The sequence below is a fragment of the Gobius niger genome (assembly GCF_951799975.1).
Source record: "Gobius niger genome assembly, chromosome: 17".
NCBI lineage: Eukaryota > Metazoa > Chordata > Actinopteri > Gobiiformes > Gobiidae > Gobius > Gobius niger.
Genome location: NC_136868.1, coordinates 5,409,042 through 5,435,141, shown reverse-complemented (window position 1 = coordinate 5,435,141; position 26,100 = coordinate 5,409,042). Strand labels below are relative to the sequence as shown.

General features: G+C 42.3%; 1 protein-coding gene across 1 annotated transcript in view; it reads left to right on the top strand.

The window, feature by feature from the left end:
* The window catches only part of LOC306977238 (uncharacterized protein), a 35,181-nt gene extending 11,338 nt beyond the window's left edge, over positions 1-23,843 (top strand). The window contains exons 15-29 of the mRNA XM_079575446.1: positions 8,620-8,680; positions 9,127-9,207; positions 12,417-12,512; positions 13,436-13,597; positions 13,675-13,816; positions 15,150-15,304; positions 16,474-16,608; positions 16,729-16,914; positions 17,541-17,953; positions 19,840-19,982; positions 20,088-20,309; positions 21,478-21,720; positions 21,794-21,930; positions 22,013-22,330; positions 22,450-23,843. Coding sequence (XP_079431572.1) covers positions 8,620-8,680; positions 9,127-9,207; positions 12,417-12,512; positions 13,436-13,597; positions 13,675-13,816; positions 15,150-15,304; positions 16,474-16,608; positions 16,729-16,914; positions 17,541-17,953; positions 19,840-19,982; positions 20,088-20,309; positions 21,478-21,720; positions 21,794-21,930; positions 22,013-22,330; positions 22,450-23,766 — 3,811 coding nt within the window. The 3' untranslated portion in view covers positions 23,767-23,843. The remainder of the gene's footprint in view (positions 1-8,619; positions 8,681-9,126; positions 9,208-12,416; positions 12,513-13,435; positions 13,598-13,674; positions 13,817-15,149; positions 15,305-16,473; positions 16,609-16,728; positions 16,915-17,540; positions 17,954-19,839; positions 19,983-20,087; positions 20,310-21,477; positions 21,721-21,793; positions 21,931-22,012; positions 22,331-22,449) is intronic.
* Positions 23,844-26,100: the final 2,257 nt, after the last annotated feature.

Below are 26,100 nucleotides of genomic sequence, written 5' to 3'. Positions count from 1 at the left end.
GGAGATCAGGATGAATGATAGAGGCACCAACTGTACATCAATGTATAAAGTAAGCAGTGTAGTACTGTTACGCATACATCAATATCACATATGTCAACAAAAAACAAAAAGAATACTAAATAAATAAAATAAAAAATAAAAAATAAATGAGTTCACAGAAGATTTTTTACAAAAAAAGGGGTGAAGTTTTAGTTAGTTTGTTTCACAATTTCACACATACAGCCAGGAAATTCAACTTATAAACCATCAAGCAAAGCTACATTGTGAAAATGGACACCCAAAAAGCTACCAGCTCATCAACAGGGGTCCATAACCCATAAACAAGCAAAGAATGGCTCACACAGAACTAACTCCGGCTGACATCTTCCAAAAGGTGAAGGCGGACAATATAACCACAAAACAGGTGACACGTCCACAATATATAATAGTCATTCATACATATGTTTATATGTATTTTTTGCCTTCACATTACACGCAATATGTCATCCTGCCAAAGCATCAGCGGGGCTGTACAGTGTGGGCTTTTAAATGAAGAAGTCCAATTCTTCATTTAACCCTGGTGTGTAGCCCCAAGGGTTGATCCCCTCCTCTGAGGTCCATTTGTTGTGCCTCTAGGACCATGACTCTGAGGCCAATGATGTTTGTGTGGTTAGATTATTCAGTATTCAGGAGAGTGTTATGTTTCTCTGAAAGTAATATAAAGTAGTATTTAGTATTGATTTTTAAAGTATGTATTTTTTTAACCTCTTACCCCCCCGTCTTAACTGAGCGCATTTTCTGCAGTTCAGCTTTACACAAACCGAAAGGTTATCTTGACTGGTGCAAACAGCCTGTAGGTCAGTGCAACGCCTCATTTGAAAGCTAAGACTTACAGAACCCATTGTAACTTTTGTTGCTTTTTTAAAATTATTTAATTTTTTTATTTTTTATGCTTCTAGATTTGCGTAATGCCAAGCTGGAGAAAATGTGGTCGGTTCAGGTGGGGGTTAAGAGGTTAATCTGAGGTCATTCCAAGTACCCCCTGCTTAAGTGCTTAAGTACACGTACCCCTGGTTGGGAAACACTGCTGTAGAGAATCTCAAGAACATTTATTGTTTGTTTGCCTTCGAGAATATCTGATTTCAACTTCAGTCTCCTGTGCAAAAGGCTATTGCCAAACCTACACTTCACATCATAATCCGTCCTAGTCATAGCAGTTAGCACATAAACTAACAAAGATGTGTGTAACAGATTTTTTGTTTGTTTTGTAGCTTTAAATAGGTTTACAGAGTGAAGGAGCTGGCCGCGCACACCCAAACAGAGCTGGACCTGCCCATACGCAGACTCCGCATGTTGCCCAGGGCCCCTGCATCAGCCAAATTACTGTGCCGTTCCATTTGTCCATCAACACGTCGTTACAGATCGGCGTTGGCTGACGGCGCTCTCTGCCTCAACATCGCAACAAACGTAACACCAAAGTGGAGCCTTCCTCTCTCCCTGCACATCTTAGCTTTTCTCCATGGCTAATCCTCATTGTGTCTAGCGGAGGACAATGTCTGATGAGAACAATTATCTCATGTGGCCATACGGCAATGGAATAGCTGCTCACAAGCACTTTTATGTCTTTCATTATTATCTACAGTAGAGTCTGCAATGGACTTGTAAATGACTGTGTGTGAGAGTTGACATTCTGCTGTTTGGGAGTTGGGTAATGTTAATGAACCTCTTTACCCCCACCTTAACCGACCACATTCTCCAGCTCGGCACTATGCAAATCTAGAAGTGTCTTGAAAAAAACAAACAAAAAACAAAATTGCGAAGGTAATGGGGATGAAAATGCAACAAAAGAGCGACAAAAAAATGACAACAAAAGCTACAATGAATTTCGTGAGTCTTAGCTTGGTAATGAAGCTTTACACTGGCCTATAGAGTTCGGGAAATTCCACAGTTACCGTGGAGATCCGCCATCTTTGCAGCTGTTAGCATACATTTCCATAGACTAGCATTAGCTAAAAACAGTATAAAAAGTGGAGAAAAAAGCTGTGGAACAACTCCGTTAGCTGCTGAGTTGCTGCTGGTGAATACATCTAACTCACCGTGGTGTCCAAGTGTTTTAATGTGAACAATAACAGTATTTTACCTTTTAAAATCTCCATTAGTTTACAATTGCTGCTAATCCCAAAATGCTTAGCGATTGTCAAGATAAGTTTTAGATTTGGGTAAAAGCGGGGGTAAGAGGTTAAAGGTTACGCACTTGCCCAGGTGGTTAGCATACGTTTGCTAAGTGGTGATGTCACAGCTCTACTTCCGGGTCCCGAGATGTGCGAGAAACTACAAAAAACTCTTTAATACCTCAATCAATATTTCTGAAACTCAGCGGCGAGTTACTGAACATACTTATTTATCAGGCCCATTAGCCAAAAATGCTGCACCTACTGCTATAAAAGTCATATTTACCAAAATCGGTACATCCGGGTTAGCGGAGATAAATGCTAACGGCGCAGCAGCTACGCTAACCCCGGAAGTAGTGACTTTAAATAATACTTTTTAGCTGTTGGTGCGGTATTTTTGGCTAATGAGTCTGAGAAATAAGTAGGTTCAGTAACTCTCCGTTGAGTTTCAGAAATATTGATTGTGGTTTTGAAGAGTTTTTTTACGAAGCGGAAGTCGTGACGTCACACTTAACAAACATATCAATCAATCAATCAACCAGAAGGAGCCCCGAGCGCTTTCCAGGATAAAAACAAGAATCACAGTAGACAACAATGAATGCAAAAACACATAAAAACAGCAGTCGAGTGGGTGGCTATGTATCGAAAGCTTTTCTGATAACATATAGCACCTTACGTACCATCCTGATGGCCTGTAGGACGATCCAGGATCAACTATTTTTTAGGTTTTCCCTGCTTGTTGAACTGTCGCCATGGCTACATATACATTCCATTCTGAAAACCTACCAGAAATCCTAAAAAAGCTTAAATAAACCTGATCCTGATGTTTCATAGAAGCCACTGAGATGGAAAGGCTTCATGCTAACCGCCCATACACCCGCCAGGTCACTGAAAGGTCAAATAAACGTTTCTTTTTTTTTGCTGTTTACATAAAAAGTTGGTGTTTTAGACATGTAGATGCAGAATCCTTCAAGTTCACAAAGGTTTAGTGGACGTGAAAAAAGGGCCACTGTTTACTTTTACAGTTGATTCTATCAGTGATACCATAAATCCTGGGGCGTGAACGTGTCTTCTGTTCCTTAAATGACAACAAACAAAGGCTCAGATAAAAGTTCTTTTGTCTTTCCTTACTGCTCTGTTCTCTAGAATAACCCCTGATATTTTACCGCAACCTTCCCATTGGCAACAGTGAAGAGATTCCACCAAAGCAACGCCAAAAAGCAACACACCTTTCGAGAGAATGGCTTAGAGCTAGTAGCAACACACCAAAACATGAGCAGTTGACTCGCTCGCATTTTGTATTTTGGCTTTTACTCCATAACTGTGATGGATTTCCAGTAAAAGCGTTCACGCTAACGGCCGCATGAACAGTCCAGGTCTGACACGTGAAATTTCTAATTTGACCGGATTAGTCAGTTCAGACGAGTCAGTTGTGACTCAGTCAGAAACTAGACACTACACTGTTCTTTCTTCTTCAATTTAACTGTCATACTTTTTATTTTTACACAAACCCTTGGGAGGGGTTTTTGTAAAGAGTTTTCAAACAAAGTGAGGTTGTATCAGACTTTCAAATGGCTGCCAATAGAGATTCTCATCATTAGAGGCAATATATCTGATTTTCCTAAGTATTGGGATGAAATTTGATTGTCTTCCTTTAGTGTATTGTAAACACAGAATAGGAAAAAGACTGTAAATCGAACCTAGAGGCATTTGCATCAATATCATCAACTTGGAAGCTAGTTTTCTATCATTCCTCTGACCCAAATCTAAAAGCTTCTTGAAAAAAGCGTAAAAATAGCCACGAAAACAGGGATGAAAACGCAAAGAGCGACAAAAAAGTGCTTAAAAAGCAACGATTGCTTTGCTGGGTTGCAGGTGACATTAGAGGAAACATTATTTTATCTTTGAGGACATTTTTGGTCTTGTACAGAGAGATCATGGACACAGTGACTGATATTATTGATCATTTTTCTAATCCATGCATTTTCTTTTTAGCTACGACCCCCCCCCCCCCCCCCCCCCACCCCCCACCGCTGGGTCTGGTGACAATTCTAGAACCTGCTACCCAGCAATAACATGATAAAAAAGTGTTGAAAAGCTGATTGTAGAAAGCAACAAAAACACGTTTTCTGAATGTTTTCTTGAAAGTGTGTTTTGAAATGACCTCGTGTGACCCTCAGAACCCACGTCTGTTCCGGTGCGCTCCTTTAAACCATATTTTGAGTTTGTCTGTGACACTTGTTGGGGTGAGATTCTTGAGAAAGGCGTAGTGCTGCTGGCTCACCGTCAAATCTGAGAGGAACAAACTGTATCACACAACACACTTAGCCTCGGGCCATAGCAGGGAAACACGTCACAGTGTTTTTTTTTTTTTATTGTTTATCTGGGCGCGTTGATACTTCAGTAAACGAATGCCATAAACCTGTATTTCTTTTCGGTTCACTTCCTGTCTTTACATCCTTGATGAAGACATTTTGTCTCTGTGGTGTTTACTCTGAGAGTTGACTTTTACGATTTTGTCTATTTTGTCTTTTCCACAGCTTATTTGTGCTTTGCTGTTGTATACTAATGTTTTTAAAGTGCTCCAAAGATCAGTACTGTGGTGGTCCAACCATACAGTGTAAAACTAAGAATGGACATATAGATACAGACGGCATCTCGTCATAGAAGGGGGCGTGGCTTCGCCGAGGGGGAAAATAGAATCTTTTGGGAAACACCGTTTTTCACTCTTTTTCGCCATTTTTTTGTGGAATATGAACTTATTTTTAACATACAAATAAAGTCCACTCTAAATCAGGGTCCATATGGATGTTTATTCACAGCAGATTGTTCAGTAGAAGCGAAAAAACAGCATTAGCATTAGCATGACGCTAACAAGTAGCATCAAGTTAGCGTTCTCCGTTATTTATGTATTTATGGGCTGTTAAACCACTTTGCTCCTCCCCATGTCTTTGTATCTTTATTTAGTAGAAAACTATATTCATAATTCAGCATTTGTTGAAGTAGTTTTTGAATAATTAGAGAAAGTTAAGATTTTTCTCCAAATTGTTTCCCCCCTTAACTGTTTTCAAACATGACCAAATATGGGTGATTCCAGAGATGCCGTCTGTATCTATTGTGACCTAATTTACTTCTTCCTGAAACCGGAAATGGCGCCTGGCTCCTATGGTCTTTCCATTTGCCCTATTACTAAAACATGTACAATAGGCCAGGATGAATGATGTGGGTGTGTGAATGAATGGTGGTCAGAGGGACCAGATGTGAAAGTGCGTACTTGCTTCGTCATATACACTGTACCTCCATGTGTTTGTTTTAACATGCGCTACATTGCCCTAATTTTACCCTTTCATCTTTTTTTATTTTTGACTTCTCTTACTGTTGCGTCTCTTTAAAGGCACACTGCGTAACATTTTGTCACATTCAAGTTGCATTAAAACGGTAAATGGACTCGACTTATAGAGCGCTTTTCTACCTTTATCAGGCCCAACGCGCTACACAGTAAGGAACCAGTCACCCATTCACCAATATATGCCAATGTACTGGAGGCAACAAGGGTGAAGTATCTTGCCCAAGGACACAACAAAAGTGTGCATTTGCGGGAGCTGGGATTCGAACACTGTTGCCATCAATACAAAGCATGCTCCTGATGCCCAGCTCCACACAGAAAATTTTATTTCTGCAGTGGGTAATCAAAGAATGGATTTAGATGAGAACCTAACCTGTTTCATTCTCAAATTCTGCTGACTTGAGTCACATCTCCATGGAGACGAGATGAGACTCACAGTGAAGTTACAGTCATGTCTTATAGACGAGCTGAGCCGCCTACAGTAAAAACACATGTTTGTACATTGATGAGGTATTTTTCAATGATAAAAATATCTGTCATAAAATAAATGCTTGTGTTTTAATTTTGTCCGTTGGGTGAAATTTTACACGGTGTGGCTTTAAGATCTCCTATCGCTATCCAACAGGTCTGGGAGATGTGGCAGGGACGTCACAGAAACGTCTCACAGGTTGCAGACAAAACAAATAGTCTCCGCGATGTTGCTACAACTGTTTAGTTCCTGTTTACTGTTTAGAGACTTGGAAAAGTCTCTGCACAGTCTCCTCTGAAATCAAACCTGCTTGTTTTCACCTTATCTCCAAGGGACGTCGCAGAGACGCCTCCGTGACCAGTGGCGACTCAGGTTGCCAACGGGTCACTAACTAGTGTCCAGGCCGATGAGATAGGCACCTTACCATGACAATAGATTTAATGAATAATGGGTATTGTTTAATCTCATATCATCATTATTGAAATTATGTCCAGTGTACTTTTGGGTATTTGGATTTTCTTCATTGGAATGAAAATAAAAAATGGAAAAACAAGTTGTTTTTCAATTTTGGTTTGCAAATCAAAAAATGAAAAAACAGCAATTTTTCAAGTGAATGAAAAGTTTTTAAAGATAAAGCTGATTTTCATTTTTGCACTGTATATTTAATAAACAATAAACAAATTAAGACGAAAATGAAAAACAACCCAATTTTTGTTTATGTAATCGGAAGTTGTCATATTGTCGAGTTAAAGCGAGATGTCGACCACACTGGTTTAGATCATTGACGGTTAGTCAGGAGCCTGATCTACTGAAGGACATTATCGTAGAGAGACAGTAGTTGTGCGTAAAACTGATTAGATCAATCATATTTTTTCGTGTCTCTCCAGCACTTTTCATTAGACCTGTGCTAACTTGAGATGAAAGTGAATGTGTTCCTCCCCTTGATTTGCTAATAGGCCATTGATGACAGAGAAAATCCTGCGCTCTTGGGTTCACACCAGTGCCTCACTGAGCACAAAGGAGACCCCAGACTCCGGCCTCGAGAACGATTTTTTTTATTGCCATCATTCCTATTATAGTATCTATAGTGTCTGCTGGCCACGAACCAAAGGAATGGCCTAAATGCGCCAATTCGAGCACACTTCGAGCCGCAGGCCGACAATCACACGGCGGATGTTTTTGCACAAACTGCACCTTCGTATAAGAGGCGTTTAGATTTAGCGCTCTTGGAGCACAAATATGACAACTTCCGGCTACATAAACGAAAATTGGGTTGTTTTTCGTTTTCGTCTTAATTTGTTTTTTGTATATTAAATATACAGTGCAAACATGAAAATCAGCTTGATCTTTAAAAACAACGTTTCATTCACTTGAAAAATGGCTGTTTTTTTTTTTTCATTTTTCGTTTTTTGATTTGCGAACCAAAATTGAAAAACAACTTGTTCTTCCATTTTTTAGTTTCATTCCAATGAAGATAATCCAAATACCCAAAAGTACACTGACCAACCCGGATAATCATTTATGTTACATTCTTCATGTTTGCTTGAAAGTACAACCTTTGAAATCCTTTTTAAGCATTGCCAATATTACTTGTAATTTATAACTTAAAACAGATTTGTCTTGGCCCTTGAGTATATATAAGTACTTTACACAGAATAATGTCGTCAGTAAACAGTGCAAGTGATCATGCATGACTCATGGTCTTTGAAAACAGAAACCTGCATCACAGTTCACACAATAAGGTGTGGCCACTGTTAGTTCTACCTTTGTGTGTGAAAAAGTGGTTTGCACTGTTTCCTCAGAATAGTCCATTTATGTGTGGGTCCAAAGCGTTGGCAAAACAATTACGGACTAGGTTTAGGTGCTTTCTTTTACATCCAAAAGTATCCTTAAAATGTCACAGTCTTCTAACTTTCTTTCATAAAGTTGAGGTTCTGTACCATCGCTAAATGGGAAATGTTGTTAATGTGCTGATCCTTTCACCAAAAAGCAGTTCTCCAGATATTGATTGTGGTATCCTTAGTTGTGTGCTGAGAGTGACTGTGAAGTGACACTTTTATAATAATGTCTTAGTGCGGTCTCTATGTTCCAATTTTTTGTATGAATTTACTCACTTGTGAAGTTCCTGCATGTTGGAAACAATCGACTATTATCCCTATTCCAAAGTCAAAACATCCCACATGTGCCAACGACTATTGACCAGTGGCTTTAAATCTATTATCATGAAATGCTTAGAAAAAGACTGATAAAAAAACATGATCTGCTCTTCTCTTCCTGCGCCCAGAGACCCTTCAGTTTGCTTATAGGGCATCTCGCATGTTCTTCACTCCACACTCTCACATCTGGACAAAAGAGATGGGGCTATGTACTGTACATGTATACATATGTACACAGCTCGGCCTTTAATACAATCATCCAACAGAGGCTAATTGGGAAACTCTGGCAGGTGGGGCTGAACTCAGGACTTTCTCACAAACAGGCCCCATGTGGTGAGAATGGGAGCACATACCTCTAGTAGCAGGACTCTCAATATTGGGCTACCCCCAGGGATGTGTTCTGAGGCCCCTCCTATAGGACTGCATGGCGACACACGCTCCCAACACCATTGTGATGTCTGCTGATGACACAGTGGTGACTGGACTTATTTAAAACAGCCTGGCAAACTGGTGTAAAGAGAACCACTTGATCATCAACGTCTCCAAAACCAAGGAGATGGTGATGGATATGAGGAGGGGGACATACCAACACACTCTCACCAGCACATCTCTACCGTAGTTAAGCCGTCAGAGGCTGTGCCACCTGAGGAAACTGGGGCAGTTTAACATCTCAGCGAGGCTACAGACGAACGTCTGCGCTACAGTGAACAATAAGGAGTTGTAGGCTCCTGTCATGCTTACTTTTGCTGCTAAATGCTAAATGCTAAATCTATCAAGTTAAAGCCAAAGGTTCAGCTTCATATTGGAGTAAAAGTTTAAGAGGTCACAAAATTCTCAGGTATCAATCACCATCCCTTTTTTGCGTTTCCACGTTAACCGGTGAAAGTAAAAAAGAAGAGGCAGTAATTATCTCAGCGCTGACGACAGACAATCACACAGAAGGGGTGTGTGTCCCTGTGGTGCACTCCCGTTTAAAAAGGCATCCACTCACTCACTCACCCACAGTGCACCTGGACTACTTCACAGGATACCTCAGCAAACATGGCTCGGGTTTCCTTACCAATTCTCACCTTACTACTTTGCTCGGTAAGTCGTTTATGCTTTATCGTGTGTAGCTTTTTGACGTGGAATTACTTCTTGACTAAAAGGTGCACAGATTATTGTGAAATATTCCAGACTATTCGATGTGTTAGTATGTTTTAAGAGATTACAGTTTTGGCCAGTTCTGTGGGATTCAGAAGTTTTGAGATGCTCCTGAGTGACGCATTTCTCTTGCCCTGTGGCAGTTTTTTGATGATGGACTCAGACGTGTTTTTTTTCTTTTTTGCGTGATCAGCACTGCGCCCGTTCGTGCCGCGTGAGTCACGGGGGTGTATGCTGAGAGCGGAGACTTCGCTTTTGTCTGTCGAAGCCGAGACCCAGACATGCCTGTGCAATGACAGGGCATGGAAAACAAACAAAAGTTAATCCTCGGAGAGCGGGGAGAGGCAGGGCGTGGCGTGTGCCCTCGCTCCTGGTTCTGGCGAGGAGCACTGGAGGAGCGTCTGGTGCCAAAGCCTGAAAAAACCTGCCGGGACTCGTGTCTCTGCGATCCGGATAGTCAAATCACTAAAGGGGAAGTTCGCTTTGACGCGCGGGGCGGGAGGGTGAGGGTGAACTTGAGGGGTGGCTGTTCAATCCCCCCGTGGATGCTGTTGTTATGTCCTTCTGTAAGGCACAATACACACATTTTCTTTATCTGTAATCAAATAACAAAATACAAAATGGCGGCGAGTTACTTATGGTTTGATGATACTTGAACAACTCTGGGACTTTTGTGAAGAAGCCAAGATGACAATGTATTTAGTTTCCTTTAAGATTTCTCTTCATATTTTCTTAACTGGGCACATTTTCTCCAGTTCGGCTTTACCCAAATCTAAAAGCTCACAGCCTATAGATCAGTACAACGCCTCATTTGAAAGCTAAGCTACTTTTTCGTCTTGCGTTATCGCCGCGTTTGCGTTTTTGGCCTTTTTTTGCTTCATTTTCTGCTGGGAGAGCGGGTCTTCTCATGATCGGCAGGTCGTGGGTTCAAATCCCGGCTCCCGCAAACGCACACTGTCGTTGTGTCCTTGGGCAAGACACTTTGGGCCTGATAAAGGTAGAAAAGCGCTATATATAATATATATATGAGCTTGGTTAGGATAGGTCACTTTATTTAGTATCCATAGGTAAATTTGCCTTTTTGAGAAAAGCTAGGCAAACATTTATAAAACACCACACTAGACACATAGAGTAAAAATAAACGTCACACAAAAGTTTCAGTATAAAGAGTTTAAGTCCTCCCAGATACTAACATGATGTGCCTTGCTGAAGATACCGATTACATAGAGATCTCTGCTTTATGCTGTGTAAGCATATATATGCAATTTCTCTTAATAGATTTTATAATGGACAAAATAGAATAGGCAATTTTCTTAATAGATAAATAATATTAGGCTTATTGTGATCCGCTAATACTGAAACTAAAGCAGCTTGCTCTCACTGAGGAGGCTCTGCTTCTGCTAAAAGCTGGATTTTACAGATACTTCCTTTTCCCTTTGCAGTGCTTCCGTCTAGCCCTTAAAGGGACTATACAGAGTTTTAAAATGTTCAAATTAAGTATTTTCCTCCCCCTACATGTTCCAACAATGTCCTAAGGTGTAGAAAGAGCTCAGACCTGTTCACCATAACTGCATCAAAAATCCTGCACTGTCACTCAAAAAGGTGTTAATTCGGGTCCGAAGTGCCGCCATGCATGAGCTTAATATAGAAGCTGCAGTTACGTATAAGACCTGAGGTGGCAGTAGTGAGTATAAAATGATGAACTTGCGTCTCGCCCCTTTAAGGTTACGGTTAAGGTTAGGGAGGGAAATTCATTCTCTGCATTTGACCCATCCTCAATGCCGCTGGGGCGACCTGTAGGGGCAGGGAGCTGCCAGCTTGGGCCGGCGCTCGGGGACCCATCTCCATGATGTGCAGCCAGGCTGGTGGTCAGAAACACCTGGCTGGAGGAGTCACCTATTGTACATGTTTTTAGTAAACGGGGGAGAACTTGCAAACGGGGTGGTTCCCTGGTGGGAATCGAAGCCGGACCTTCCAGCTGTAAAGCACGAGCACTAACCGCCTTACTACTGTTTTGCCCTTAGAGCAGGGGTCTCCAACATTTTTCCCCCCCGTAAGCTACTTTTACACAACAAGAACATCAGAGAGCTGCGTATGCATCAAAGACACTTGTGTAATGTGTAACTTAAGTGGCGTTCACCCAGGAGAATGAGTTGCCAAGATGGTATTTTAAAGAAAATACCTTGAGTTTAGTCCTTATACTTCACAATATTTCACCAACTGTTCGCAGATTGTGTCCAGCATGTTCATAACAAACAGAAAATGCATCTAAAGTTTGAGTCGTCAAGCGCAGAGAGATGTAGGAGCTAGGAGTGCTTAAGTACATCCTTTCGTTTACGCATATTAAGTAGCCATGTGCTTCTGGTGTGCGCTGAGAGTCAAGCCTTTTATACATCTGAGCTTATGTTTCATTGCACTTGAGCAACGATGGTAATTGATTGATTGATTTATCCTAAACATATGAACGCGCTTGATTGGTGGATCTTTCCAAATGACCCGCCCATCGGAAACAATCCATCGGTGAAAAATGTAATCGAGTAGCCCTTTTAAGGTAGTGTATTGAAAGTGTCAGAGGTTGAGGTTTGTTTTGCCAAATACAATCAGAGCATGTGGAGTCCAACCATCGATAACGCCTGAACAGACCCGCAGTGACCAACCCCCTGAGCACATTTTGACTCTAGAGGTTCAGAAAAGGAGTGTTGGGGGGGAACGCCCAAACTGAGCGGCAACGCAAGCGCAAAGCTCCACACAACTGTCATAGCTGTCAGACAGACACAGAAGGTATTCAAACGACAGTCAACATGAGGAAGCGAACATACTTTTGCCTGGAGTGTCTAAGTTCCACTTTATATACAGTATACCTGCAACCTAGTCCGTCAGCTCAGTCACAAAAGAACATAAAGAACGGGTGTGAAATACTATAAAGAGAATGAACAATGCTCCAAGTGACACACAATACAGTTCAAATATAAGGTTACGTTCAGTCAGCTTCTAGCGATTGCTTTTCTAACCATGAGCATTGGGAAAACAGAGAAGCTATAATAAAGATTTCCATACATCGGAATGTAGTATTTTTCATGTTCGTTGGGATTGTTTGAATTTGAAAGCGTGACGATTAAGACGTGTTGGTTTTTTTTGTTTCTCGTCTTCAGGCAGCAGCTGCTCTGATCCGACACAAACGAACATGGATTCCTCCGCGCAAACCTCTCACGGAAAACGTAGACTACAAAGACGAGGTTGTGGGAAGGGTAAGTGTGGTGCAGTTTTCCATTCATCCTAAACGTTAGCTCAAAAATGTACTAATCCTCAAGTGTGAGAGAAGTGAGAAGGTCGAGAAGCACGGAATAATAGCTGTGCTTATGTCGTAAAAGATCTCATGCTGAAGCCAAATGAGTGGAAAGTCTGCATTGTTATATGAATGTAATTTGATGTGAATACCCCCTTCAATAATCTAAGAAAGGGATTCCCAACCTTTTCAGGCCCCCAAATCCCTCAACCAGCAATTTAGTTTTGTTTCTTAACTATTCAATTTACTGAAATAATGAAAATCTCTGGTGACTGAACCCTCTGCCCAGACAACGCTCCAGGGACGCCCGTCTTTGGCTCTGGCTCCCACTCCCCAAATGGAAACTAACTATTTCAAATATATGACCTTCCAAGTACCACCGGGCCTAGATGAAGATCAAATCAGGACGTCATGGGACTAAATTCTGTCTGAACCAAGTCTATTCCAGAAAAAAGCCTAAAGCAGTACTAAGTAACTTGTTTACCTAAATAAATCCTTTCCGTAGTCCCTCTGGGGGTAATACAAGTGTTACTGGGATGATTCGAGGGTCTTTCATCTCCCTCTGGTGTCTCTGGCCAGAAAACCACATTTGCAACTTGACTGCCACCGGACCGGAGCCACCAATACACACTAATGGAATCACGAAGAAGATGCTAACAGGCTAACGGGCAAAGCTAACTGCGGGCTAGCGTCACTTTAAACAGTATTTACAGCCAAGTTTGAGTGAAAAAAAAAAAAGATTTCCATTGGCCTCTAGGGGCAAGAGTTACGTAGTTCTGCTTTAACTTTCACAGTTTGAGAACAATGGTCTATGGACTGAAATAATGAAAATTGTCTCTAAAAATGTCTAGATTGATTTGAAAGTAACATTGCTTGATGTTGTAGATTTTTTCAGATTCAGATCATCCCACGGGAAGAAAAATCCTGTACTCCCTGGAAGGGATAGGGGCGACCCAGTATCCATTCAACGTTTTCGTGGTCGACTCCAACACAGGGGACATCCGGGTGACACGGCCCCTCGACCGCGAGGAGATCAGTGAATACAACGTACGGTACAATTTCACTCTGTTGCCATGCTTTTAAATGACTGTCAGAATACTTCATTTTGTGTTTCGCTCTCTTAGCTGACCGGTGTTGCTAGATACACAGACGGGAGCTTTGCAGAACAGAGCATTCTGCTGCGGTACAATGTTTTGGATCAGAATGACAACCCTCCGGTGTTTGGGGTAATAAAACCCGGAGCAGTGGATGAGCTCAGTCCTTCAGGTAAATGCCTTTTGCAGGAACTTCAAAGTCAGGGTTTAAAAAACGTACTTAGCATCAGTGGCACCATAGTTTAGGTTTCTCCCAGTGTCAGGGTTGGTTTCTAGGCATTTGCACCAAAATCATGCTCAAGATCTGGAGACGATGAAGTATTCCTAACCAGTAGAGTTTCAGAAGTTAGCGCTTCACATGCTAATCCAAATTCAAAGCTTGTGAAGTGGAAGAAGAAAAAACGGTAACACTTTACATTACGGGCCGGCAAGTCCTTAGTACTTACAGTGGTACTTATGGTAGCATTTACACTGGTAATTCTAGGTACTTATTGTGGTTCTTATAGTGGTACTCATGGTGGCATTTTCACTGGTAATTCTAGGTACTTATTGTGGTTCTTGGTGGCATTTACACTGGTAATTCTAGGTACTTATTGTGGTTCTTATAGTGGTACTCATGGTAGCATTTACACTGGTAATTCTAGGTACTTATTGTGGTTCTTACAGTGGTACTTGTGGTGGCATTTACACTGGTAATTCTAAGTACTTGTTGTGGTACTTACAGTGGTACTTGTGGTGGCATTTACACTGGTAATTCTAGGTACTTATTGTGGTTCTTACAGTGGTACTTGTGGTGGCATTTACACTGGTAATTCTAAGTACTTGTTGTGGTATTTAAAGGATACTATAGTGAGAATTACAAGTTGTGTACTTCTAGATACAGTGGCAACTCTTAGTAATGAAGGTTGTACTTCTTGTTTTCCCTAATGTTGCTTTATGCTGCTTTATAGTTACACAATCCTAGAAATGACGTCTGTATGTAGAAGTACCACATTTACTACTTATGAATTGCTGCTGTAGTATTCTTGAATTACCAAAAAGTACCATAGATGTATCACTGAAACTACTAGAAACTATCATTTAAAGTACCAAAGTACATAGAAGTATGACCTTCATTACTGAGAGTTGCCACTGTATCTCTTAGTAATGAGAGATACAGTGGTAACTCTGTGTCTCCCTAACCCCTAATGACTAGTAATTATGACTTTTAGTACCACAATAATAACATAGTAATTATCCTGTAATCACCACTATAAGCACCACGGACATACTGGCCCGTAATGTAAAGAGATACAGAAAAAACAAACATACAAAAATGTATTTTGTATGTTTGTATAGTTTAGGAGCATTGCTGGATAAATTTGACATGCAACATCTTGGTATTCTGAGAATAATGCAACATGCAAAGAAAGATGCTTCAGTCTGGTTATGGTCGAGTTATACCTTGTAGTATAAACTGAAAGTTTTACAATAGGTTTTAAACATGTTCTCCTCAAACGCCACAGGGACGCCGATAATGACAATAACCGCAACTGATGCAGATATAGGAGAAAACGCTCAGATCGCCTACAGCATTGTGAGCCAAGACCCAAATGATGACATGTTCTACATCACGCAATCGGGAGAGCTGCGGGTCAAGAGGACCGACCTGGACAGAGAGGTACGTCTGATGGGGACCCAGACCAGGGCTGGACTGGCAGAAAAAATTGGCCCGGGACTTTTGGGTCAAGACCGGCCCTCTAAAAAAAAACAGTCATATTCAATGCAATAGTCGAGGTGATGAGCAAAACAATAAACCCTTGGCTTGAACTAAAACAGTATAAACTACGACTCGAGGACAACAGCTGCTGTTGTTTCTGCCGAATTCAACACCTCAGAGACTCAACACTTTAATCTTGTCATTGACAACTTGATGGAACTTTTGTAAAATTACTGAACAATCTTAAAATGTGCGTTGTCTTAATGAGGTTACAATAAACGATTTCCTCTTATATCGGCTACGTGAGGGGCATGAGTGTTGTGTCCCAGAGGCCCACTGCTCATTATACGAGATTATCTGGGAACCACAACTCAAGAAAGCGCCACCAGAACGGTATAAAAGGCGTCACATCCCTCTAGTGGAGGAAGTGTGTAACTGCATCTATGTAATGATAGAGATTCCAATAGCTTTTGGCGCTATTGTGGGCCGGTGTCAGGTATTACGGGGCTTATCTCTCCATCTGACTGGCCCGACCGGCCCAAAAGTACGTCGGGCCACCGGGAAAACTCCCGGATCTCCCGATGCCCAGTCCAGCCCTGACTCAGACTGATGCCACCACCTGCTGCACATAGGGGGTACTGCACAAGAGAATATAGATGAATCCCATCGACTATGGGGCTTAAAGGGGCTGGATGCAAGTTCGTAATTGTATACTCACTACTGCCACCTCAGGCCTTATGCGTAACTGCAGCTTCTATATTAAGCTCATGCATGACCCGAATTAACACCTTTTTGAGTGGAGGAAAATACATAATTTTAACATTTTTAAACTCTGTATAGTCCCTTTAACCAAAGTTCACTGTCAGGGACTGATATAGAGACACACATTAAAATTTCTTGCAGACATAGGATTTCACCAAACTACACTACAATTTTATGGATATGAGAATATGATCTATTTATTTTGGCAGTTGGCAATGTCCATCAAGTAGGTGCAGAATCTTGAAGGGAATTATCAGAATGAATAAACTATAATGATTAGGTGAAGTCGCAAATTATGTGTAAGTGTATGTGTCTAATGTCCGGAGTATTTTCAGCTTTCTTGAACAACAAATCCACTTTCTTTTCAGAAAGCGGAACAGTATGTGGTGGTGGTGAAAGGCCAGGACATGAACGGAGATCCGTCGGGAAACAGTGCATCTGCGACTGTCACCATCAACATCGGAGACGTGAATGACAACGCGCCCACTCTGGAAAAAGATACGGTACATGCTTTGACACACTTTCAAATATGTATGACGTTTGTTCTAGGTGATATGTTGAGGCTGGAAAAAAAATCTTGCTTATTGTCATTTTTTTCTAATACCGCTCTCATTGGCTTGCAGTACGAAGGAAGCATTATGGAGAACACGCAAGGAGTGGAAGTGATGAGACTCAAAGCAGAGGATCTGGACTTGGTGAAGACTCCAAACTGGGAGGCTGACTTTGAGATTGTTAACGGAAACGAGGCTGGATATTTTACCATCAAAACTGACCCCGTGACCAACGAGGGCATATTAATGCTTGTCAAGGTATTGCTATTAGTAAAAAAATAAAATGTGCTTTGATTTTTCTGATGCAATTATTATTTATTGACTATAACCAAACGTTTATGTTAGATGCTGTGTTAGGCCCACTCATAGCCAATAGTCCACTCAGAAAGTCCACAGAGCCCTATGCCTTGGGTTATTAGACTCTGTAGCTAAAAACAGAAAGTAATAAACCTAAATATAAAAGAGGTTTGAAAGCAGCGCCAAACTCCCACTTTGCCTCAGCTACTGTACCATGTAAACCATGGTACAGTGGTTTGCCTCAGCTACTGTACCAGCTACTGTACCAAGGTAAATTTAGAATTTACCTTCTAAATTTGGATTTCCAGCTCTCCTCCATTACTTTCTAACTTGATGTGTATTATGTACGTAAAGTTGAAGTTTTTGCATCAATGCTTCTCGTTCTCATGTGAATTTAAAATCAAAATTTAACCAGACGCAAAAGTGCACTCTATTAATGGCAAACAGTTGGGGCCCTTAAATGGAGCCCTGTGGTACACCAAAACTAATGCGATATTATTAACATCATCAGCACTTCTAAGTTTCAACAAATAACAAAACTAATTCGTCCTGTTGTTTGACATTATTTGTGTGATGTTTTTTTCCAGCCCGTGGATTTTGAAGACGTACAAGACCTAGATCTTTCCTTGGCTGTGAGGAATAAAGCTGAAATGTTCGGTGCTGGAGGTGCTGGAGGTGCTGGAGGTGGTGGAGGTGGTGGAGGTGGTGGAGCTGCAGGAGCTGCAGGAGCTGCAGGAACTGGAGGAGGAACCGGTGGGACACTAGGTGTTCCCGGTGGTCTTGGAGGAACTGGTGTCGGTGGAGGAGGAGGAACTGCAGGAGGCTATAATGTTTATCCAGTGAAAATTAAGGTGAAGAACGAGGTTGAGGGACCACGATTCGACCCCAGTGTGAAAGCCATTCCGATCTCAGAGGGTGGAACCTCTTTCAGCCCTAATGATGTTGTTGGACAATACCAGGCGACAGACCAGGACACGGGGAAACCAGCAGAGAACGTCAGGTAAGCGGGAAGGAGACGGCTACAAAAGACACAACTCGGTTACACAAAAATCTACCCTGAGCATACAGCACATCTACATCTTTAAGTTAATATGAAGCCTGAGTGGATTCATGTTTAAACAGCATTTACACTCTAAAGCAGTATCAACTGAATACAGGGCTGGACTGGCCCTCTAAAAAAAAAAAACAGTCATATTCAATGCAATAGTCGAGGTGATGAGCAAAACAATAAACCCTTGGCTTGAACTAAAACAGTATAAACTACGACTCGAGGACAACAGCTGCTGTTGTTTCTGCCGAATTCAAGCTAACACCTCAGAGCACTCGACACTTTAATCTTGTCGTGTACAACTTGATGGAACTTTTGTAAAATGACATAACAATCTTAAAATGTGCGTTGTGTTAATGAGGTTACAATAAACGATTTCCTCTTATATCGGCTACGTGAGGGGCATGAGTGTTGTGTCCCAGAGGCCCACTGCTCATTATACGAGATTATCTGGGAACCACAACTCAAGAAAGCACCACCAGAAGGGTATAAAAGGCGTCACATCCCTCTAGTGGAGGAATTGTGTAACTGCATCTATGTAATGATAGAGATTCCAATAGCTTTTGGCGCCATTGTGGGCCGGTGTCAGGTATTACGGGGCTTATCTCTCCATCTGACTGGCCCGACCGGCCCAAAAGTACGTCGGCCCACCTGGAAAACTCTTGGATCTCCCGATGGCCAGTCCAGCCCTGACTGAATAGAAATTCTCTTCAGCTGATTGCTTCTTTTAATTTGAGGTAACTTGATTTTCTCAACAGTAAAACCTTTTATTAACTGACAGTTGAGTTGATTGTCTATTTGAGTTGCTTCCGTTGATATTGTACCATAAGTTTAACCCATATTAAAATATTAACAACTTGAATTTCTTCTTGTTATATACAATATTTTTAAGTTAAGAAAGTATCACAAACAAACAAACGTATGATTTGACTAACTGTATTTATTGTGTGCTTCATTCTCTTAACAATGAGTAAGCGAATAGCTGTCCCTTGAGGCGTAGCTTGCCATGAGGCACGGCAGGCAACAGTCAAGGGCCCCCCAACAGTCAAGGGCCCCCATGTACCAACCCATTATTCAGAATCCTGCAGTAAACACTTCATATACACAGTCTTCCTAATGATTTTGGTGATGCAGTTACATCATCTCTCCACCAATGCTCTGTGGCGCTATTTATCCCCATCCTGCTGCTGCTTTAGTGAGTCCTGGTTCCCTCATGTTAACGTATCACGAGCAGTGGACAGACTTTTTTTTACTCATGGCTCCTTATATTCCTTATATTCTCTTCAGTCGTTCCTCCAAACCATAATCCCAGTTCCAATAGGTTTGACGAGCAAAAAATGTGGACCCCGAACTTACAGTGGTTGTTCTTTTAAATTCTTCATTCAGCAATAAAACACACAACACAAAAAATGTTCATTTATAAAGGCAAAAATAAATCAATAAAGGTAATGCAATATGCAAGACTTGAACCAGACATCCTAATGAATACAAAGTGAAAGGCATGGAATATATACACAAATACATAAAGGAAAAAGTGAAAAAATTAAAAATCACAAGTAAAGCACATAAAATTAAGCTGTAGCAAACAATGCAAATTAATTAAAGTCATTGCAACAGAGTCCATGGATGACTTAAAGAGTATAGATAGTCTGGTACTGCTTTGATTGAAAGTAATTTCAAGTCTCAAAGGCAAATGATTGATTTCACTTTGGGCTGATAGGATGTTATTCATGTTCACCTCAGTAAACAAAATATCGAACTCTGTGTGTTGGGTGGAGACCATCAATGAAAACATAATTATTGTTCAGTTATATAAAAGGCACTTCTCTTTAATCTAGATACATCAAGGGCAAAGACACAGGGAACTGGCTGACCATTGATCCAGAGACAGCGGAGATCAAACTCAACAAGCTTCCAGACAGAGAGTCCCCCCTGCTGGTCAATGGCACTTACTACGCAGAAGTACTGTGTGTTAGCGAAGGTATACTAGCAAGGCCTTGTGTTTTTTTTTTTTTTTTTTTTTTCCAGTTTCGTTTGCAAAGAAATCATCACATTGACATTGAGACGATCTCTTTCCTCCCGACAGACACGCCAGATAAAACGGCCACAGGGACCGTAGCCATCCAGGTGCAGGACTTCAATGACCACTGCCCCACTCTGACCAGCACAGTGCGGACCATGTGCCTCCCTGATAATTCGGTCGTGGTTAATGCTCACGATGGGGACAACTTTCCAAACGGACCTCCCCTTCACTTCGCCATCATCCCCGAGAACACGCAGGGCAAGTGGCACGTGGAGCACCTGAATGGTGAGTGTGATCTGGAAGCAACATTTTGGCCCAAAGCTGAATGCACGTCCTCATCTAATACTGCTAAGTGTTTAATTAAGAGAAAAGAGAAATTAGTATCACTTTCCCAAAACAGTTTATTTTGGTTGTTTTGTCTAATGGTGGAAGTGATCAGGTTCTTGTCTTGACAGACCAGTTAACCATCGTATCCCTCTCTCTCCCTCTTGAAATCATGTCCCTCATATTTTGGTTGGGGGAAAGACTTTTTCCAAAACTTGGTTAAAATTACTTCTTGTTCTTGTGAAATACAGTTTCACTAATATATGTAGCGAGTCATCTGCTGTAAGTGGATAAAACAGGAAAAAGACATGATCCTACACTGCAAAAAGTAAATATCAAGCATTGTCTTAAATGACTAGAATTGAGGAAATATATCTTGTTTTGAGCGTTTTTCGCTAATTTAGACATTTTTCCTGATCGGACCAAGTTTACTTTGCTTGTTTGAGGACATTTCAGACCAGTTCTAGGGTAAATCTCACTTGAAATAAGAAAGTAAAATTGCCAATGAGATAAGACCGTTTTCCTTACCCCATTGGCAAAGAAAATGACCTGAAATAAGGACGAAATGTATCGAAACGAGTCAGAAACATCTCAGAACAAGTGAAATAATCTAGGACAAATGCCCAACAACTTCTTAACTAGTCAAAACAACTAAAATTTGGATTATTATGCTCAAATTGAGATGTTTATACTGATCTAGTTAATTATTTTTTGCAGTGTAGAATGGAGGCTTTAATAGAACTACATCTATGTGTCGTTTATAACAGTATGTCTATTATTGTTTAAAGCTTCAGATAAATCAAGACTGGTGGCTTCATCTTTCTGACTCAAATAAGCCGACCACACGGGCCACTTCCACAGGTTTGACTAACAGCCCCCTGGCAGTGGCCGAGCTGGTCATCAAATATGAGTCGGAAAGATCCAGCAATCTCAATTTTTCACGCTTTTTAAATGCTTCCTGACATTTCATGCTATTATTGAGATTGATAAGTGGAAAGTGACATTAGAGCTGCCAAGCAGAGGGCCTAGAGGGGGGGTCAAAACAAGGATTGAAGGTGGTTTTGAAAGATACTTGATGTGCAGTAGAAAGGGTCATCTTCTAACTGTGATATTATCCATGTTTCAACAGACACCGCTGTGATTCTGAGGATTGAGGAGTCCTTATTTCCTGCTGTGTATGAGGTGGAGTTTATTGTGACCGACCAGCAGGGACATTCCTGTACTGAGCCGCAGAGAGCCCAAGTCCAAGCGTGCACATGTGAGGACGGAGTGAAGTGCGGGCCGAGAGGAGGCGACGGGACGCCCGACAAAAGTGTGGAGTTCGGCCCTAAGGGCATCGGGCTGCTCTTCCTGGGACTGCTGTTACTACTATGTACGTGTAAAAGATCTTTTATGTGACCAAACAATAAGTTCTAGATTTATTGACTGTTTGTTCTCTGTTACAGTGCTCCCCCTGCTGGCTCTGTTATGTCTGTGCGGAGGAGCGGGAGGTGTGCCTGGAGGTTTTGCAGCGATGCCATTTGACACCAACACCAAATCACGGCTGATTAACTACCACACAGAAGGACAGGGAGAGAACACTGTGAGAGCAAATTGTTTTATCAATATCTATACTGTATTTATCAATGAAACATTGACTAAACAGGATTTCTCTCTGTGTTCAGGAGGTGCCTCTGGTGAACATGCCGATGCAGGCTGATGCAGATATGATGGACATGGGCATGGGCATGGGCATGGTGAATCAAACTACAGCCATAGGGCAGATGGGTGCCATGGGGATGCAGCAGCATTCCTTCGCCTCAATGGACGGGATGAATGGAGCCATAGGCTATGGAGCAGGGCAGATGGATGGCACGTGGAGGGGCACGAGCCAGATGGGCGGCGGTGGTTTCCAGTCAGAGTACATGAGCAGAGAGTCAAACACTGGAATATTTGACGGCATGGCTCTGCCTCACCACTACCTGGGACAATACTACAACCAGGTCAGTCCTTTTTAAGAATGTGCTTTACACATATTTACCATAAAGGCTCATTTATTTTATATTTATTTTATAGTATGTAGTATAGATTATTTTAACTTAACTCTCTCTATGTCCCACAGAAGGTGCAGGGCGAAGAGGCCCAGGCGGGGAAGGACAGTCTGCTGGTGTATGACTATGAGGGCCAGGGCTCCATCGCTGGCTCTGTGGCCAGCCTTCTGCCTCTGGACAATGACCTGAGCTTCCTCGACGACCTGGACCCCAAGTTTAAGACTCTGGCAGAGGTCTGCGGGGCCAAGGTCCAGGCTGAAGTGAGTGCCCCTCCTCCCAGAACTTCTATAAGCTCTCACACAACGGTGTCCAATGTGTTGGCCCCGGGGCCTCGACCACAACCCCTACCACAACTCGACCCTCTACCACAACTTGCCCCTCTACCACAACCTGCCCCTCTACCACAACTTGCCCCTCTACCACAACCCACCCGGCAAACAGACGTCAGCAGCAGCGTGGTGCGAGAGAGCTCTGACCGCTCTCAGACCGTCACAGTGAGCGAGGTGAACAGAGAGGCCCCTAGGGTCCCCGCCCCTCAGGCTCCACAGGGTCAGATGGTGCTCGTGCAGCAGCAGCAGCCACAGGTCTACTACACCACAGGCCCGGTCCTACAGCCCATGCAGTACATGATGCAGCCTCCGGTCCAGAACACAGTGCTCCTGGCCGAGGCCCCGGGGTCCAACATGCAGAACGTGATGCTGGTGAGGGGCCCTCAGAGTGGCCCAGCCCAAGGCCTGGTGATGCAGGGTCAGACTCTGATGCAGGGACAGCCTCTGATACAGGGACAGCCTCTGATACAGGGACAGCCTCTAATGCAGGGACAGACTCTGATGCAGGGACAGCCTCTGATACAGGGACAGACTCTGATGCAGGGTCAGCCTCTGATGCAGGGTCAGACTCTGATGCAGGGTCAGACTCTGATGCAGGGACAGACTCTGATGCAGGGACAGCCCCAGGGGATGGTGCTGGTAGAGAACGCACAGGGGCCCGGGGCCAACCTCTCTGGGTCACAGACCATGGTGCTGGTGGATGGAAGGGGCCCGTCAGGCTCCAAAAAGGTGGTAAAGACTGGCAAGAGTCTGGTGCAGCCCGGACTCTCGGGCTCTCAGACATTTCTCGTGATGGGCTCAGGCTCCGCTCAGGGCCAGCAGCCCGCGGGCTTCAGCGGTGCTAAGTCGGGGTCACAGACGGTCCTGGTGATGGGGCCCCACACCGCGCAGGGCCAGGAGCTGGGCCGTCTGTCAGGGCCCCTCACAGGCTCTCTGAAGGCCCTCAACAAGACCATCTCCACCACAGTGACCAGCTCCAGCAGCACAGGGAACATCCCCGGGAACATCACTCCCTCTGGCTCCCGGAGGGTGGTGCAGGAGAGAGTGATTCGGCAGTGACACTAAGTTCAGTTCAGAGGTCATAAGGTCATCAGTGAAGGAGTGAGGTCTGCGAACAGGAACAAGGACAGTAAAAAGACTGTGGCAAGAAACCTGACTTTTTATGACACTGAGGATGGACATGCCGCTTTGTCAGAGACACTTGTGCCTTACGTATTGTTGTTGGTTTTATTACATGGGTCTTTGTCATGGACACTGTTTACTAAATCAGCTGAGAGCGACATTTCATACAAGCAAAATCTGCCTTTTTCTCTTTCTTTTGTTTTTATTATTGAATGTTGGTTTCCAGCCTCTACAGTTTGAGACATACGGCAATAAATTACAGTGTTTTGCTTTTAGAAATGAAGAACTGCAATTTCAACGCTCTCATGTCCTATTTCCAATTCTTGAAAAAGCACTAATGCACTGGAGGCTTTTACATGAGCTGCACATGTATTTCAACTAAATTCTCATGCTTAAGTGATTTGTTATGATCAGCTTCATCAATTTGTGTGGTTGTTTTTTACACTATTGTTCATTTGCACTGGTAATTGTTAATAAAATGATTGTTTTTTTATGACTAATGGTAAGCTATTGGTCCAATAAAGTATATTTTGAATTCTTTACTTGTCTGTTCATGGTGCATCTTTTCTTTCCCTTCTTTTCTTCATGTCATTTGTTATCCCTGTGGTGTACGTGGAGTTTTGAAAGAAGAAGATTATTTGAATTGCACCTTTCACAGACATAGTCACAAAGCGCTTTACATGAGACAATTGTACATTCACTCCGCACTCGCTGGTGTTCGGTTTCCCCTGGGGGAGACTGCCCCTCTGACCACCATCACTCATTCACACATCATTAATCCTGGCCTATTGTACATGTTTTTGTGGTAGGGGAAACCGGAGTACCCAGGGAGAACATGCAAAGTATTGAACACAAGAGGGCGCCAGAAGCACGTCTTTGTCTCGCTGCTAATGCTGGAGAGAGAGGATGCGTCTGAAACCATCAAATTGTAGCCTCTAAGCCAGGGGTGTCCAAACTTTTTTCATGGGGGGCCGCATACTGAAGCGTACACAGGGTGAAGGGCCATAGAACGGTGGTTAGTGCCGCAAAACCTTTGACTAGCAGAGGTTTAAATTGCGCCCCACACCTTTATTTATGCTCAAGACCTTCATGCCAGCTCTGTCTCACAGTGAAAGGTTAGTTGTTTGGTTAGAACTGTGTAGAATTATTACATTTCAAATAAAAAGGACTATATCTGCTGATGTGTCCCGATTCAGCAAGAAGGCAGAGGGCCACTAAAAATTGGTCTGAGGGCCGCATTTGGCCCCCGGGCCGCACTTTGGACACCCCTGCTCTAAGCACTAACACTAGCAACCAACTCCTTAACCTTTCATGGGGTCGACTGTTAGATCTGTGCAGTTAGTGAAATAGAGCTTCAGCAGCATTTGCACAATCCATCCGTCCTTAAACAGGGGAAAGGGAAGTGACATCACCAACAGCTGTTTTTCTTCTTCTTTAAAGTTATTGGTGGAGTGCAGGCCAAACAAAAGTGCATGTCGCCCCCGACTGTACAGTGTCCAACAACAACATAGTGTCCAAACAAAGACATTTAAGGAGAAAAATAAATCCAAATGATCCACACGTTTCCCTTTAGTGTTATTTTATTTCAACAGCTGTTTCATAAAGCTACATTATGCAAATGATCCATGTGGCTTAAGTTTCTACTAAACAGTGTTGACAACATATTTTAATTTAGTTTTAGTCTTGGTCTTTTGACGAAAATGTAATTCGATTTTAGTCTAGTTTTAGTCGACTAAAATTGCAAGTAAATTTAGTCGACTAAATTTAAGACGACTTTAGTCGCCTTTGCATTGATAATATTCATTATAATCATATTTAATCTTGTTCCTCTGCTTCATGGAGCTGCTCCACATGAACAAAGCTCAGAGCTGATCCTTTGGCAGTGAATTTAAATGATCTGAGGCTCTTTCAGACGGTCAATAGAAGTTTGGATGATTTTAGTCTCTCCTTTTCATTTTTATTTAGTCTTATTTTAGTCGACTAAAATATCTGGACATTTTAGTCATAGTTTTAGTCTCATGAGAAACTTTGAATTTAGTTTTAGTCCAATTTTAGTCGTCAAAAATAACACTTTGACTCAAATTAAGACTAAATATTTTAGTTGACGAAATCAACACTGCTACTAAATGAAAACAAAATCATTTAATCTGTTTCCTGAGTTTCCTCTTTAACACTGACATGTGACTGAGCTGTGGGGACGACAATATGGATTTTGTCACTTTTATAAAGTTTGGCTTGTGCAGAATCTTAATTTTTCTTATTATTATTTGT